The 17,739-nt window shown below is 39.4% G+C and overlaps 1 protein-coding gene across 1 annotated transcript in view; it reads right to left on the bottom strand.

Annotated features, from left to right (window-relative positions):
* NSUN6 (NOP2/Sun RNA methyltransferase 6) overlaps positions 1 to 12,119 on the bottom strand; it is a 44,366-nt gene extending 32,247 nt beyond the window's left edge. The window contains exons 1-3 of the mRNA XM_084868623.1: positions 11,613 to 12,119; positions 9,710 to 9,865; positions 5,428 to 5,507 (exon numbers count right to left, since the gene is read on the bottom strand). Coding sequence (XP_084724749.1) covers positions 5,428 to 5,507; positions 9,710 to 9,865; positions 11,613 to 11,687 — 311 coding nt within the window. The 5' untranslated portion in view covers positions 11,688 to 12,119. The remainder of the gene's footprint in view (positions 1 to 5,427; positions 5,508 to 9,709; positions 9,866 to 11,612) is intronic.
* Between the last annotated feature and the right edge of the window lie 5,620 nt (positions 12,120 to 17,739).

The raw sequence follows: 17,739 nt of genomic DNA on the forward strand, positions 1-17,739 counted from the left end.
TGTCTCTGTTGCTCTGGTCCACTCCACAACCAGCTGCTCCAGGTCTGGCCACTGCCGCTCCCGGCCTGGCTGCTGTTGCTCTGGGTCTGGCTGCTCCCGACCCAGCTGCTCTGGGCCCGGCTGCTCCTGGCCTGGCTGCTCCCGACCCTGCTGCTCTGGGCCCGGCTGCTCCGGGCCTGGCCACTCCCGACCTGGATGCTCCAGGCTTGGTTGCTGCTGCTCTGGGCCCGGCTGCTCTGGGCCAGGCCACTCTGGGCCTGGCCGCTCCCGGCCTGGCTGTTGCTCTGGGCCTGGCTGCTCCCGACCCGGCTGCTCTGGGCCCGGCTGCTCCGGGCCTGGCCGCTCCGGGCCTGGCTGCTCCCGACCCGGCTGCTCTGGGCCCGGCTGCTCCGGGCCCGGCCACTCCGGGCCTGGCCGCTCCCGGCCTGGCTGCTGTTTATTGCTCATTTTAAAAAAATATTTTCTAATTTCTCACCTCCAATTATTCTTTAGATCACTAAAATCTAGGCATCACTTCTAAAACTCAGAAAGATTTTTTTCAAAGTTCAGGAGGTATCAAGATAAGCAAACATTGATTCTCTAATGAGTGTCCCTGGTTGGCAACACTTCAGATGTGTTGTCAAAACTCCTTGCTGGGTGAATTGTGTCCCATCTTCTTTCCATCATCTCTAGATGATCAAATCTCACTGAACTTCTCAGTTCTATATTACCCCTTCCTGGTACCACACATTCTCATTGCTAGGTCTTTATATCTTAATGAGGTTCATGACACAAGCTCAAAACATGCAGTCATCTCTTCTCACTTTGCATTCTATCCCTTAGCAATCCCATGATTTTAATAATCACTTATAAAAATAATCCATGTATTCTAATGCTTAACCTTTCTAGACCCTGAACTGATATTTCTAATTGCGAGCAAGTAGTTATATCTAGGTATTCCACAGTTACTTAAACTCAGTAAGTCCTAAACAATGTTATTTTTGTCTAATTCGCTCTTCAAATCCTTGGCAACACTCCGAAACTTTTCATCCTTCCATGTTTCCAATCTTGAACAAAGTGTCATTATCTGCCTTAAAATAAACTAGAAACTTCAGCATCAACTTAAATCCCTTCTTCCTAAACCTTTTACCTTGGAGAAACCAAGATGGCGGCATAGGTAAACACCTAAACTGCTGCCTCTCACAATTTTAAAACTACAACTAAAAGACAAAATGTCTATTACCCATAACCACAGGAAAGCTGGCTGAGTGGAAGTCCTACAACTAGAAGAAAAGAGAAAAGAGCACTGAGATGTGCACAAGTGCTAAAAAAGCTGAGGTATGGAGGCACGCGTACCAGGCTGGTGGCAGGCGACTGGATGTGCTGCTTTTTTTCAACCCAAAGGGAGACAAGCTCCCGATTACTCTGAAATCCAGTTTCTGGGTAGATATGGGGGTACCCAAACTCCTATAGGGAGAGGCTGGGCTGTTGGCCAGCAGATTGGAAACTGAGGATGACTTTCTTGCAAAGGTGCACCCAGCAAACATTGTTTACTGCACTGGGGCATGGAATACAGGAACTTGGAAATGTGGGAACTCAGAGACAGCTGACTGTCAGCCATCACTTTTTGCCACACCCTAGCCTAGTGACTCCCTGAGATCCCGCCCCACAAAATCTACAAACCCACCCATATAAGCAAAAAGTCCAAGCAGTAGTTTTTGCATATAAATTGCCTGCCCTGTCAAAGCTTAATCAAACTAACTGCAGCTCTGGTCCAACAGCTCCAAAAGCTCCAAACCCCAAGCAAGGAGAAAACTATTGTTCTCACTATAGCTCTTACTGAGGATGGCCTCAGATAGTAGCTGACTGCACCCCATTGGAGATCCAGAAGATAGTGTATCTACTGGTCTATGTGAGACAACACCAGATTTCAACTACTCCCATAAGAGTCACATTCAAGAGGCAGACTAAGTGATCACCAAAGCCCCAATGAAACAAGTCCTGCCCCATAAGAATGTATCCAGCACAGCAATTCTTCCATTATAGACACAGCGGGTCCTCACAGCCAATTAGCATGGAAGTCAATTCCTCCCAGTAACAACAATAATCAAAACTTAACTACAACAAGACTGTGCACACAGTCCACAAAGAGTGCATCAAGAGTGTCCACCTCAGGTAACTGGGAGGCTGACCCATTGGACCATATAGGACACATAGCACACAAAGCCACCCTACCAACTCAGAGAACCAGTGCAAAATGAGGAGACAAGGAAACAAATCACAAACGAAAGAAATGGAGGAAAACAAATGACTGGATTTAGAGTTCAAAACCACGGTTATAAGGTTTTCCAGGAATTTCCTAGAAAAGGCTGATAAATTTAATGAGACTGTCAAGGATATGAAAAAGAACAAACTAGAAATTAAACATACACCTACTGAAATAAAAAATTTTATACAGAGATCCAACAGCAGACTAGAGGAATGCAAGAATCAAGTCAAAGATTCGAAATACAAAAAAGTAAAAAACACTCAACCAGTAAAGCAAAAAGGTAAAAGAATCCAAAAAGTTGAATATAGTGTAAGAAGCCTCTGGGACAACTTCAAGCGTACCAACATCCGAATTATGAGGGTGCCAGAAGGAGAGAGCAAGATACTAAAAATCTATTTGAAGAAATAATGACTGAAAACTTCCCCCACCTGGTGAAAGAAACAAACTTACAAGACCAAGAAGCACACAGAACCCCAAAAAAAGGAATCCAAAGAGGACCACACCAAGACACATCATAATTAAAATTCCAAAAGCAAAAGACAAAGAAAGAATATTAAAAGCAGCAAGAGAAAAACAGTTAATTACCTACAAGGGAGCATCCATATGTTTGTCAGCTGATTTCTCAAAGAAACTATGCAGGCCAGATCGGGTGGAAAGGAAACAAAAAAAAATCTGAGAACAAAATTCCATTTGCAGTAAAATTAAGAAATCCCAATGAATAATTTCTTAACACAGTGAAATCTGAATAAAATCTAGTTCCTCAACTGGATATGAATGTTCTGACAAGAAAAAGCTCCTGGGGCCTAATCACATATTTATTACTAAAAACCAGGACTAGTGGCTCATGTAGAAAACACGAGACTGAGAATGCCTTTTTAGGCATCATTCACAGCAGATAAAGCTGAGAGGAACTGAACTGTCAGAATAGGCAGAAGCAGACAATGTTTTCTCTAACAAACGTGGATAAACTGCCTAACTGTAGGTGAAGGATGAGAAGGAAAATAGCAATCAACACCCAAGTTTACTAATAAGCACAAAGAAAATTTAAACCAAAAACAAACAAACAAACAAACAAAAAAAGCAGAAAGCCTTCCCAGAGAGCCTCAGACTTCATCAGCTCAGCTTATCAGGGTTAGAGATGTGTCACTAGTGAGGACTTGGTGAAAATATTTCTAAAAAACAGATCTGATTAGTTGTCCAGGCACAAACTTCATCTCATTCTTTATCACCCTCAGGCAAATTGCAAACTAGGTGTGTCTACATGAATGTAAATGTTTCCATTCAATGAGAGAAGCAAAAAGTATTCAGTCAACATGAGGTCCATGCACAGCTAGTACAACAAAAACAAAGCAATAATAAAAAAGTAAAAGGCGCCGAAACCGGTTTGGCTCAGTGGATAGAGCATCAGCTTGGGGACTGAAAGGTCCCGGGTTCGATTCCGGTCAAAGGCATGTACCTTGGTTGTGGGCACATCCCCAGTAAGGGGTGTGCAAGAGGCAGCTGATCGATGATTCTCTCTCATCGATGTTTCTAACTATCTCTCTCTCTCTTCCTCTCCGTATAAAATCAATAAAATATATATTTTTTAAAAATAAAGTAAAAGGCATATTTTTAAAAGTACAACCAAAATAGGGAAATTTTTCAAATACTTCTCTATATTTTCAAAGATGCTGAAAGAAAAAAAAAACAAACTCAAAAAAGGGATATAAGAACAAGATAAAAACAGAAAGAGGGCCTGGCTGAGGTGGCTCAGTGGTTGAGCATCCAACCCTGAACTAGGAAGCCATGGTTCAATTCCAGGTCAGGGCACATACCCCGGTTGCCAGCTTGATCCCCAGCATGGGGTCTGCAGGAGGCAGCTGACTGATGATTCTCTCCCATCAATGATGTTTCTACCTCTCTCCCTCTCCCTTCCTCTCTGAAATAAATTACAAAATTATGTTTTAGCCGAGACTGGTTTGGCTCAATAGATAGAGCGTCGGCTTGGGGACTGAAGGGTCCCGGGTTCGATTCTGGTCAAGGGCATGTACCTTGGTTGCAGGCATATCCCCAGTAGGGGGTGTGCAAGAGGCAGCTGATCGATGACTCTCGCATCGATGTTTCTAACTCTCTCTTTCCCTTCCTCTCTGTACAAAATCAATAAAATATATTTTTTTAAAAAATTATGTTTTAAAAAGAAAAAAAGAAAAGTAAACTTGCAGAGCTGAGGAAATAAACAACAGTCCCTTCTCTGACATAAGAGTTAACAGGCATGAGATTATTCTTAGAAAGGCCTCCTTACAAGGTTGGCCCTTTTATGGCACCTGGAAACTTTACTGGGATAAAGTTCCTGATGCTGATATAAAATTTTCCCTAATAGTAAGAGTGGTATATTGTTCCCAAGCTGTTTATACAAGCAAGGAAGTTTATTGTGAACAACCTGCTTTTTGGGATTCTAAAATTTTGGTACATGCTAGGCAGAGGGTGCCTACATGACCAACAACCAATAAAAACTTTGGGCACTGAGTCTCTAATGTGCTTCCCTACTAGACAACCATGCTACACATGTCACAGGGTGCTGGAGAAATTAAGGACATCCTGATAACTCCATGGGGAGAGGACTCTCAGAAGCTTGTGGCTGGCTTCCTCTAGACTTTTCCCCATACACCTTTTTCCTTTTGCCTATTTTGTTTTTGTATCCTTTTGTGTAATAAATCTTCCCCATGAGCATGACTACATGCTGAATCCTGTGACTTACAACCAATCACCAATCCCTAAGTTGTCTTGGGATGCCCCAACACAAAGAGTGTCTGCACAGGAAATCCAATGTACAGAGAGCCAGTATAGAGAACAGAGTCCGGTCAGAGTGACTCAGTGCTTTAGCTTCAATGGGAATCAAACCAGAAAGTCACGGTTTGGTTCCCTATCAGGGCACATGCCTTGATTGTGGGCTCGATTCCCAAGATTTTCACTCTTCAGATGAAAATCTTGTAATTTTTCACATTAAAATATTACAAACCTTTGGTATGTAATTTTTTCTAAAATAGAGTATGGAAGTCAGCATTTACAAATTTGTGAATTCCTACCTATATAAAGTTACTATTAATTGAGAACTCAGTATTGTCACCAAGCAGTAAATAAAAAACCTGTGGTAATTTTTACTTAGAATAATAGAATTTGAAAATGAAATAATTACAAACCTAGGTCCAATAACAGGAATAAGTAAGACATCCTGAAGGTCTGGATGTTGAAGAATAGGAACAGATAATCCATTAAACTGCTGTTAAAAGGAAACACACAGAAATTATAAAGCAATCAACATGTTTGATAAATTTCAATTTATGAAGCTTTTCAGAATCATTACCTAACAGAGGATGAAACATGGTTAGGGATACTTTAATTTTATTCCATGGGACACAATAAAAATTAGACCTCAAAACAACTATGTGCTCTCTATAATTTGACTTTGGAGTATCCCGACTTCTTTTTTTCCAATTACAGTTAATATTCAATATTGTATTTGTTTCATGTATATGCCATTATGTTAGACAATTATATCCTTTCAAAGTGACACCCTGCCCTCCAAAAAGTATAATACCTACCTGGCACCATAGATAATTATTATAACACTAGAGGCCTGGCGCACAAAATTCGTGCACAGGGGATGGTCACTCAGCCTGATCTGCACCCTCTCCAATCTGGGAGCCCTCAGGGGAGCCCTCTCTAATCCAGAAGCCCTGATAGTTTAGGCCCACTCCACATAGTTCTCTGCTCTCTGCAGGGCCTGGCCGCTCTGCACCTGCTGCCCAGAAGCCCTCCGAGGTTGGGGTGGAGCACTTGCCTTGTCACCACAGCGATGAAGCAAGCATTCCACCAGACCACTCATGCTGCCTGCTCTCAGCGGCCACACCCCCAAGACTGGGAAACTCTGGTGAAGCTGAGGGGACTGGGCACTGCCATCTTGTGGCTATGGGCACTTCCATATTTGTGACAGAATGATGGTTAATTTGCATATTATCCCTTTATTAGATAGGATTACTGACCATATTCCCTATGCTGTCAGACTTCCTTATAAGACTCAATTTTGCTTACTGTTTGGCTTCAAAAATACAAACTATGTTTACCTAAGTGATTTACTTTTAAAAAGAAGGCACTATACCATGTCAATTTTGATGAGGGAAATGAATGTTTTTTGGCAAATTGTTTTCAGTATCCTCTATCACAGCGTTTTTCAACCGAGATGTTGCCTGGTGTGCCGTAGGTGCAGACAAGACAAGAATTTTATAATTTTTCACTATTTTGTTTACTTAATATTTCATAATAAAGTAATTATAAAATACTTTCTTTGTGTTTATTTGATTCCTATTCAAGAGAATTACTTTATATATAGTCAATGTAGGCACAGAGTTAAATTTTTTAACATTTTCTAATGGTGGTGTGCCTCGTGATTTTTTTCATGAAACAAGTGTGCCTTTGCCCAAAAAAGGTTGAAAAACACTGCTCTATCATACTTGGCAGTCAAAACTGGAAATAGGTTCAGGACCACTGGTACAGGTGCTGATGCCAATTCAAACAATCTCATCACAGTCAATTGTGTGTATCTCTTACCAACTCCATGGTCATGCTGGTAGCTTGAAACTGACCACATCCCTAGCCAGTTTTGCTCAGTGGGTAGAGCATCAGCCTGCGGACTGAAGGGTCTTAGATTCAATTCCAGTCAGGGTATATGCCCAGGTTGCAGTCTTAATTCCCAGTAGGGGGTATGCAGAAGGCAGCTAATCAATGATTCTCTCTCATCATAGATGTTTCTATCTCTCTCTCCCTTTTCTTTCCTCTCTGAAATAAATAAAAATTTTAAAAAAGAAAGAAATTGACACAGTGGGAATATTTACACAACTTAAGTCAGCAAAACACCACAAAGTGTTACTTTTCCTAGAAAGGGGCTGTTAAATATGTAGCAACACATCACTGTTGCAGTCAGAAGATGACTGGGCACTCAAGACAGCAGAAAAAAAAAAAAAAAAGAGCAGAATAGTGGATTGAATAACAAGGACTACATACTCCATCTAAGGGCAACATGCAAATATTTGAGAACAAGTCTCTGCCATGCAGACTAGAGAGATTATCAACTCATTACTTTTCACACACTACGTGAAAGAACAGTAACAATATGTATTTGAATTGCCCCACAGTAACCATATACTATCTAGAAAAGAACTTCTAAAATCAACTATTAGTAAGTTGATAATAGAAAGAAATTGATCATATTTTAGAAATCTAACTACATTTTTTTACCAAGTCAACAGCTCTCCTGATTTCTACTTCTTCCAGGCAAAGGGTATTTCAGACTAACCATATCTAACTGATAGGTACTAAGAAATCTGAAGGATAACCTCCTTCTCATTCTATCAGTCACCTCTCCCTTTCCTTCTCTTTCTCATTGTTTGATAGTCTTATAATATACAGAGGACAATAAGCTGATCTTTCCAAGAAGCAAGATACTAAATTTTGTCATTTGTTTTTGTTGTTTTAGAAGTACTATCTGTTTTACACTAGAGAAATACTTTATACAGAAACCAATCCTTTTCAAGCTGAGATTATTCTTCCCTTGTCAGACTAAAATTATACAAAAATAAAACTTTCATAAAACCACACACATGTACTTAACTTTCATGAAACAACACACATAAACTTATTTTTAAACCAATTATGTCACCTACTTCTTTTTCTGTTCTTTTTTTTTTTTTTGCCATGCCCTTTTTTTTAAAAAATGTGTTTTTTATTGATTTTAGAGAGAGAGGAAAAAAGATAGAAACATTGATGAGAGAGAAACATATCGGCTGCCTCCTGCATGACCTCACTAGGGATTGAGCCCACAACCTGGACATGTGCCTTGACTGGGAATCAAACTTGTGACCTCTTGGTTCACGAGTCGGTGCTCAACCACTTAGCAACACTGGCCAGGCCCCATGCCCTTTTAAAAACATCCTTATAGAGGTTTAATTTATATACCATAAAATTCACCCCTTTTAAATGTACAATTCAATGATTTTTAGTAAATTTAAAGAATTGTGCAACCATCATAATTTAGTTTTAGATAATTTCCAATACCACACAAAGATTCCTTATGCCTATTTGTAGTCAATCCATGTTCCTAGCTCCAATCCCAGGCAATCACTAATCTACTTTTCTTTCTCTATAAGTTTGTCTTTTCTAGACATTTCACATAAATGAAATCAAACAATATAAATAATATTTGTGTCTGGCTTCTTTAACTTATTGCGGTGCTTCTGAGGTTCATCACTGTTGAAGCATGTATCAGTTCATTACCTTCATTGCTGACTAGTACTCCACTCCACTGTATGAATATACCACATTTTGTTTCTCTATCAGTGAACAGGCATATGAACAGTTTTCATCTTTTAGATCTTATGAATAATGCTGCTGCTATGAATAGTCATGGTTTAAGCATTTGTATGAACACATGTTTTCATTCCACTCTTGGGTTGTACCGTAAATTTATGCATAACTTTTTAAGTGACCACCAAATTGTTTTCCAAAAAGGCCAAGCCATTTGACATTCCTCCTAGCAAAGTTTGAAAGTTCCAGTTTCTCCTCATCCTTACCAACTAAATTAAATCATAAATTATTAAATTTCAGTACGTGGCCCAGAGAAACTTAGGGACAAAGCACCTACTCCTAGCCCATTCGAGACATCTCTTTAGGTCACATGGGAGCTTTGGAACATGAAAGGAAAAAGAAAATTTATAGTCTAAAACTTTCTCCAAGTCCCCTTTCCTGCTGGCAATCAGTACTGCTCCACTCCCAGTTTCCTACCTAATGCTTAGGACCCAACCTTCTCTGTCTTAACCTTTATGAAAGGACTCCAAGGCCACCCAGAGTGATTCTGTCTGCCTTATCCTGGATACTAGCCCAGGACATCTTGTATGCCCATCAGAATGGGAGGCTAGAATATCTAGCTCCAGGAATAATCTGCAAGAAAAGAAAAGAATGTGGATCTGCCTCAGTTATGGAAATCTCTGAGGGGGCCTCAGAGTAGTTTCCTTTCTACTGGCTGGAAGCATATATGTATGCTTATATAAAAGTATAATTTAGTTGCTTAGAGGAACTGCTTACACTATGTCTAATGTTATTACTCTCAATGAAATGAACACTATCAACAATTAAAACATGCATTACTTTTTCTTCAAGTCTTACACTCAGATATCACAGCTAGTTCTCCTTATAACATAGTCATCTACTCAAACCTTGACATTTATAGGATTGGACCTGGCCAGTGTGGCTCAGGGGTTCTAGTACCACCACTCACTTTGTAACTTTAGCTAATTTAACATTCACGATCCTCAATTTCCTTATTTGTAAAACAGTATTGTCTCATTCATAGCATTTTAGTGAGGAGCAACATGACATAGATTATAGAAATGTAATTATGCACATATGACATAAAAAATTTGCACAAACCTTGTGAAGTTCATCAAATAACAGATTTTTCACATGTTGCACTGAGGCTAGATGTGTATTTACTCGGACAGTTGTGAATGATGGAGGGTGTGACAGGTGATTTAACAGAGTTTCAAACTTCCTTTCTGCTTCTTGTTTACCGAAAGCCAATACAACCTGAAAAAGCAAAGAACAAGTTCTTGTTTCAGTTTCACTATACAAATTAAAAATATTAAGCATAATATCCATATACATTTGTTCTAACTTTTGAACATGTTTAGCAATTATTCAGTTCTATTTCATTTTGCTGTATTATTTATAGGCTAATAACACTCAAAAGAATGCCAATACTACTTCACAGGGTTCTCAGGTTTAAGGGTGATTAAAAAAAAAAACACAAAAAAACAAAAAAACAAAAAAAACACCTAAGAAAAGGCCTGACATAAAGGCTTAGAAAAATATTGCCTCAATTTCAAAGCATTACTAACATTTTGAACATGTTCATATCTGCTATGTTCATCATACAAATTCAGGATTTCTATTTACAATCCATTAACTGTTACATCACTTCTGTAAAGCTATTTTCTTGCTAACTTCATATCCTAGAGCAAATTGGCTATTAGTCTATTAAAACACCAGATTTTGAGTAACACTGATACTGTCATCCAAAGATCCCACATGGCATCAGCTTTTAAAAAATTAAGAAGTTGGGTAGCAAAGATACAAGTCAAAAATGAAACTATAGACTCAAACAACCAAGTTTGAGTTCCCTTGTAACTAACTGAAGCTTTTCAAGACACATATTTCCCCATCTTTGATTTTATCCTGCCTCACAGATTTTTCATAAACCATTTGCCAGCTTACAAATTTGCCAGCCTAAAAGTATTAGTACTTCCTCAAGGTTTAGTTTTTTGTATTTTTTTCAATTAAATATTCTTTTACCTTTGATTTTTTTTTTTTGATTTTTTTTTTTTTTTACAAAGAAACATTCTGTTTTTGTAAAATCATAGTGGGTTTGAGGCAGAGGTGGTGTTAAAAAAAAAAAAAAAGGTATTTGCATCTCCAATGTTGACCATTTTAAAAATTGCTGAGGAAAAAAAAAATGCTGAATGCCTCCATTTCTCTTAATATGTTTCTTATAGTTTAAGTCCTTTGAAATCAAGAGGTGATATTTTTTTCTTTTCACGCTGTCCAGCCCCTTAACATAACCTTTGGAATTAAAGTGTAGAAATCATACGTAAAGGTCATAGCTTCAGTAACATTTCAAAAACGAGTAACATTGAAGTGACTTTATTTGAAATGGAAAACCGAAGATTTGGAAAATACGAAGTTGCCTAGAAGGATTATAAACCTGTACTTCGGATTTGTAACTTTCGCTTCGCATTTCAGGACTGTTATTTGAAAGCTGTCAGTTTGGTTCAGTTACATGGACTCTTTGGACCCTCAGTTCTCTGATCTGAGAACCCTCAGAGGAGGGAAAAAAAAAAGATTGCAAGGAGAAAGACGTAAAGGTCTGCAAATCACCTAACACAACCAGTGACATTGAGGAGTTCCAGCATCTCTTCCCCCTGAGGGCCAGAGCCAGAGCTCCAGGACCGCGCGTGCATCTCCAAACAGGACGCGTTCCCCGGGTGGGCTTTGCTGGCTCCTCTGCAGAGCCACCACCGGGGACGGATCCGCCCTCCCCACTCCTTTCCCTCCCGTTCCCGAGGGTTTAAAGCACGGCTCCTTCACCTCTTCCCTCGGAAAGTATGAATTAAATCCCCGAGGAAAGATACTGGCACTCTCGCATTCGGAAGGACAAGTAGGTAGAAACAAAGGCTGTGAAAACATTGTTTCCTCTTAGGCTTCATTTTTCTCTAAGGGGTGTCAATACCGCCCTGGAATGTTTGCAGATCCCAGTGAGCATGTTTTTCTGACCTACCTCCTTATTCACAAAGCCCTCTTTAAGACAGTTTTCAACCTCAGGCCTCAGGGCTACTTTAGGGAAAAAAGACATTTCCCCGATTGCTCGGAGGAGTGCTGAACTCGATGGTTTTCTCTTCCCGAGTGACAGTGAGCAGCCTCTGGACAAGGCCCACCCACAGGCGCCCAGGAACGGCGCGCCGCCCCGCCGAGGGCGAAGGGAGCTCCCAGCTTCGCCAAGCGCACCCGTTCTCCTCGGCTCCTCGCCTCCGCCACGCCCGTCCCCGGGCCTCCCTGAGGGGCGCTCAGGAGATCCCTGGAGGGCGGGGGGGCTGCCACGCTCATAACAGGGGACAAAGCGGCATAACGAGCGAATCCCCTGTGGATCCAGAGAACTGGAACCCAGGCTCGCACCGGCTCAGAACACCCAACCTCAAGGCCCAGTTTCCAAACCCGCACCCACAGTTTCTAGGCTAAAAGCGCTTCCGGTTGCGTCCCTTCCTGCGGAGCGGCCCGCCCCGCTCCCCCCGGCCTACCAATCCGCAGCCGCAGATGGCAGTACGTCAGCAGAAGGGGGCGGGTCCTCGTGCTCGTCAGCAGTGCGTCACGTGAGGCGGGACGCTGGGGACGGGGGCGGAGTGAAGGGCCATGGCTTTCTAGCTGAGCAAACAGATCCAGCCTGTGGGTGAGAGGACTGGGTGTCCAGAGAAATGGCGAAAATGGTGTGGAATGAGTCGGAGGCCCTCCTGGCCCGAGCAGGTGCGGGGTCCAGTAGTCACGTGAATCAGGGGTCTTCAAACTACGGCCCGCGGGCCACATGCAGCCCCCAGGGGAGTCTGATCCTGCCCGCCAGGTTTTTTGGGCAGTGAGCTCAGCCAAGGTGTTACAGTAGGAATTAGTAGTTCATATAGTCCGGCCCTCCAGCTCTCTGAGGGACCGTGATCTGGCCCCCACTTTAAAAAGTTTGAGGACCCCTGCATGGCCTCCCAGGGAAGGATGAAGTTAAAGTTTACTTGGACCTGTCAGCCCCCTCTTTGATTTCAGGAAATGACCTTTTTCAGGCATACAAATCTGACTTCAGTTGTGAGTAAACATTATTCAAGTTTTCAAAAGCTGGCCTAATGGACGCTCGGGTAAAATTTAAAAGATAGCCCACAAGTAGTATTTATAATTAGTTGCTTTATACTTGAAAACTCGGGAGACCTTTGGCATGATCTTTTTTTTCTACCGATGAAGAAAAAGATTCAAAGGAAGAAGGTCCCTAATGAAAGTCACCGAGTCATTGTATGATTGATTGGGAAACTAAAAATAATACTCCTATCTCCTCCACTTAAGTGTTTTTTGCAGTTACTGTAATCATTAACACATAACCATAGGAAACAGTTTTTGCTGGGGTCCTTTCTCTTTAATTCTCACATGAACATATGTTTTAAAGTATAATAGCTATTTTCAATGATACATCAACCAGATTCTGTGAAAAAAAAAAATAAATAAATATATATATATATATATATATATATATATATATATTTTTTTTTTTTTTTTAACTTCTAGCCACTATGCTACACAACCTTGCAAAAGGGTTATTACCTCTTTTACACACGAGTAAAGCAAAACCACAAGACTAAGGGAGCTGAATAACCCCACAGCCTCACAATCAGTGAGAATGTCAGGATACAGATCATCACAGCCACCTGGTTTCTAAAGCCACTAGCCACTCTTTCCACCATGGCATACTTCTTCAATGAGTTCATGGGATTCTTCTGTGCTTAAATCATCTGCAAGTGATAGGAAAATGTCTAGACCAGATGTTTCCAAAGGAACCTGCAGCCTTGATGTTGTGGTGACCATAGCACCAATAATGGTTGGAATTAGTATCAGTATTTAGGAGTTAGAGAGAGGGAGAACAAATTGAACTAGATCATAAACTCAGAGAGTATACAGCCTTTAACGTACTCCTTGATACTCAGTGCCTAACACATAATAGGCACTCAAGTAGTGAATGCTTAGATAAATGGTGGGTGGGCATCTGTGTGAACTAGTAGAGAAAGAAAATGCTGATAAAGTACATATTTGCTGGAAATCAGTTCACTAGTTCAGCACCTGTGACAGTGCTGAAGACACTTTCACTAACTTTATTGTGTTGACCACTATGCCTTTGGTGTTCTAAGGTTGGGTCCAAGAAAAGCATATTACAAACCTGAAATTGGCATAGTGAATACATATTGCCTAAGAGAAGTAAGGTCCCTATAAGTATTTAGGCTGTTCTCAATGGGGTAAAAGAGCTTCCAATATGGGAGAGGGACAAAAATAATTTTAGATCTAAGCTTATTGTGTTAAATCTGTTTGCAATGATTCAAATCTTTTTTAAAAATATATATATATTTCATTGAGAGGGAGAGGGACAGTGAGTCAGAAACATCGATGAGAGAGAAACATTTATCATTCGCCTCCCGCACACCTACTGGGGACGTGCCCGAAACCAAGGTAACATGTCCTCGACCCAAATTGAACCTGGGATCTTTCAGTCCCTGGGCCAATACTCTATCCACTGAGCCAAACCAGTTAGGGCACAATATTCCAAATCTTAACTTTACACACACACACAAACCACACACACACAAACTCAACTATTTCTCAATATTTAATTTCATGAGAAGGCATGAGAGAATTAGGAAAAAATAAGTCTAGAAAGGCTGGAAATCTGTCAATCTCAACTCATCTGGAAACTGACAACTAGGCTAAAATCACAGTGAAAATTATCTTAAAGGTTTAGGAGAGTTGGTCCATATATATATATATATATATATATATATATATATATATATATATATATTTGATTTCATAGAGGAAAGGAGGAGAGAGTTAGAAACATCAATGATAAGAATCATCTATTGGCTGCCTCCTGTATACCCTCCACTTAAGATCAAGCCCACAACCCAGGCATGTGCCCTTGACCAGAATCAAATCCAGGATCCTTCAGTCCACAGGCCAACTCTCTATCCACTGAACCAAACTGGCCAAGGCTAGGAAAGTTTTGTTCTAATTTCTTTTTTTAAGAGTCTTAAGTTTTGCCCTGGACAATGTAGGTCAGTGGGTAGAGTATTAGCCCATGCACCAAAGGGTATTGGGTTCGATTTCTAGTCCAAGATACAAACCTGGTTCAGTCCTGCCCCAGGGTGGGTGCCGGAGGCAACCAATCAATGTGTCTCTTTCACATGGATGTTTCTTTCTCTAAAAATCAATGGAAGAAAATATTCTCTGGTGAGGATTAACAACAACAAAAAAGTGTTTTATTTCTAGTTGGCAGAACATGCTGTCCCTGGGCTTTTGATTCAAGCTAGTAATTTATCTCAGTTAACTGAGTAATAAATTGAATTCAATTCCAACTATAACCAGTTCTTCCAAGTACTATCTGAAATTAATTTAGAATAGTTCCTCCTAAGGAATATTAGATAGGATATCAGACGTTTTGTTTGTTTTTTAATTCCCTAGTTATTTGAATTTTTTTTTCCTTGAAATTTCAGCTTGTTTTGTTCTAAGCACTCCATTTGTATCTTTTTCTTAAAATGTGTTGAACTGGAGAAGGATTACTGGCTTCCTTTCAATTATAGAAAATTATTTCCTATGAACGCTTTAGAAAACATGGTATAATCCTAATGGTTGCATTATCATTCTCCTTTATTACATTTTTTATTTTATTTTATGAATTTAAGATATATTTATGTTTAATTTGTAAAGTTCCATAGAACAGTGTTCCCTCCTTTGGATCAAGAGCTATACCTAAGTTAGTTTTTAAAAGTTCTTAAAGTGATGTTTTTTAAGAAAAAATCACAAAGGTATTAAAAGTACTACATTTGAAAATCATATTACTCAGAATTCTCTAGTTTGATTGAATTATTGACAAGTATCTCTACTATAATTTATATACTAAAAAAATGTACAATAAAATAACCTGTATTTTTTTCTAACATCAACTAGTGTCCTGGTGCACAGATTCATTCACATTGAAAGGAAATTAATTAGAAGAAATATTTTAATATCATTATTTGCCCTGTATAAGAGAAGTGTCAAACAAATTCACGATCAACAATGACAGATCAAAACACATCCCTGCAATTCGTGCCATCAAGAACTTTATATGTATTGCTCATGTGCGTGTTAACTTAGCCTTTTATAGATATAGAATAAACATGTCTAATTAGACCTACTTTCTGATGTAGCTAAACTTTTTCTAGCCCAGTGAAGCACCCCAACTTCTCTTTCAGGTAATTGCCAGCAACACAGCAATAAATATTAACACGAAGCAGACTATTATTGTAGATCACACAGAGAGGACAAAGGGTAAAATATTTAGCTGTAGCAGTGTTTGACTATATTCTGTGCAGTGAGAAAACCTGAAGTCATTTTCAGGTTCCACCATTTTTTACTTCTTTTCAGTTGGGTCAAGTTTCTAAACTTCCTAAATCTCCATTTTCTGGCTAATGAAAAGAAAATAGGATTCTACCAAGTCTCCTATCTACCTACTCCAGGACTTGTGTGAGGATCAAATGAGATGAGGCACGTGAAAATGTTTCACAAACGTTTGGTTAGTGTAAAATATTTGCACCTGGTTATAAAGTCCTATTCCTGGGCTGAAGAAACTACAAGGAGGCTAGTCGCTAGGGAGAAGAAGTCGGTGTTGTTATGTGATGTGATTACCCGGCACCCACAGCGACCTTTTCCTGGCTGGGCTGGGCTGAGGGCCATATTTTGCATCAGGGGATCTTGGCAGCTTTGGCTGCGATTTGGTGGGGTGTCACTGCAGGTTGGTGGCAGGGCCTGTGTCCCACTTGGGGGAAGCCTTGGTTTGTCAGCTCACGGTGTGTGATGCTGTTTATTTTTAAATGGCTAGTGGGTGTCATGACAGCTTCTGCATTGAGTGTCTGCCTCCTGGTGGTCAACGTGCATCATAGCTACTGGTCAGATGGACACTTAGTCTTTTATGTATACTATGTATGGCACATCATTTCTGTTTAGGTAACTCACAACTATAGTTTGTTAATCAATCATAGTCATTTTTCAGTTGTGACTAGCTTTCTTTTCCTTTAGAAAAAACTTCTAATTTCTAAATCTACTAATATAATTTTCCAATGTGAAAAATTACTTGTAAAATTTCATAGCAGTATTGTTTTCAGGTAAATTGTAGAAAACATAAGAATAAATTAGAACAGTTGATCAACAGTTCATACATTTCAAAAAAGTAGAATCAATAAAAAAATCAGCAGTGTTGTTCAAATATATTCATTCCATCTAATTAAAAGTGAAAGAATAATTCAAATTTATTGACTTTAAAGTATCATTTTAGGCCAACCATAAGAATATTTAAGGAATATATAATTAGGGTGTGTGTTTTTTGGATTTTTTTTCAAGGCTCTGCAAAAAAATGCTTTTTTTGGATACTATTTCTTAGAAATCTGAAAGCCAGAAAAAAAAAAGAATGTAGTATATATCCATGTGTAATAATTATTTAAGCTAAGTTACAAAATCTAAACCTAATAGTTTAATAAAGTTAGGACTAGAAAACATTCCTTTAAGTCTTTATTAACATATACTCAAAATCATTTACATTTGCAGGTCAATGCATGGTCATGAAAGTTAAACTAATTTGCATATTACAGCTTCCTTTATGTCTGAGATTAAAACTTGCCTTTAATATCAGAGAGTTGGAGCACATTATCACATTACTAAATCTTAAAGGGTCTTTGAATCATAACACTGGGAGGACATAAATCATATGTTTCTCTGTACAGGTAATGAAACATAGACATACCTGTGAGGTATGGATTTGTTTCCAGCCCACCACAATAAAGCAAATATTGCAGTAAAGCAAGTCATGAGATTTTTGGTTTCCCAGTGCACATAAAAATTATGTCTGTACTATATTAAGTGTGCAATAGTATTATATCTTTAAAAAAAACAAGCTACATTCCTACCTTATTTTATTGCTAAAAAATGCCAACCATTATCTGAGTCTTCATCAAGTTGAAATATTTTGCTGGTGGAGAGTCTAGTAAAAACATTGCAATATAACTGCAATGAACAATAAAGCAAAAAGCAATAAATCAAGGCTATGCCTATAGTTTGGCACGTTAAAAGGATTTGGT

This window comes from Pipistrellus hanaki (genome assembly GCF_964339955.1).
Source record: "Pipistrellus hanaki genome assembly, chromosome: 1".
Classification (NCBI taxonomy): Eukaryota; Metazoa; Chordata; class Mammalia; order Chiroptera; family Vespertilionidae; genus Pipistrellus; species Pipistrellus hanaki.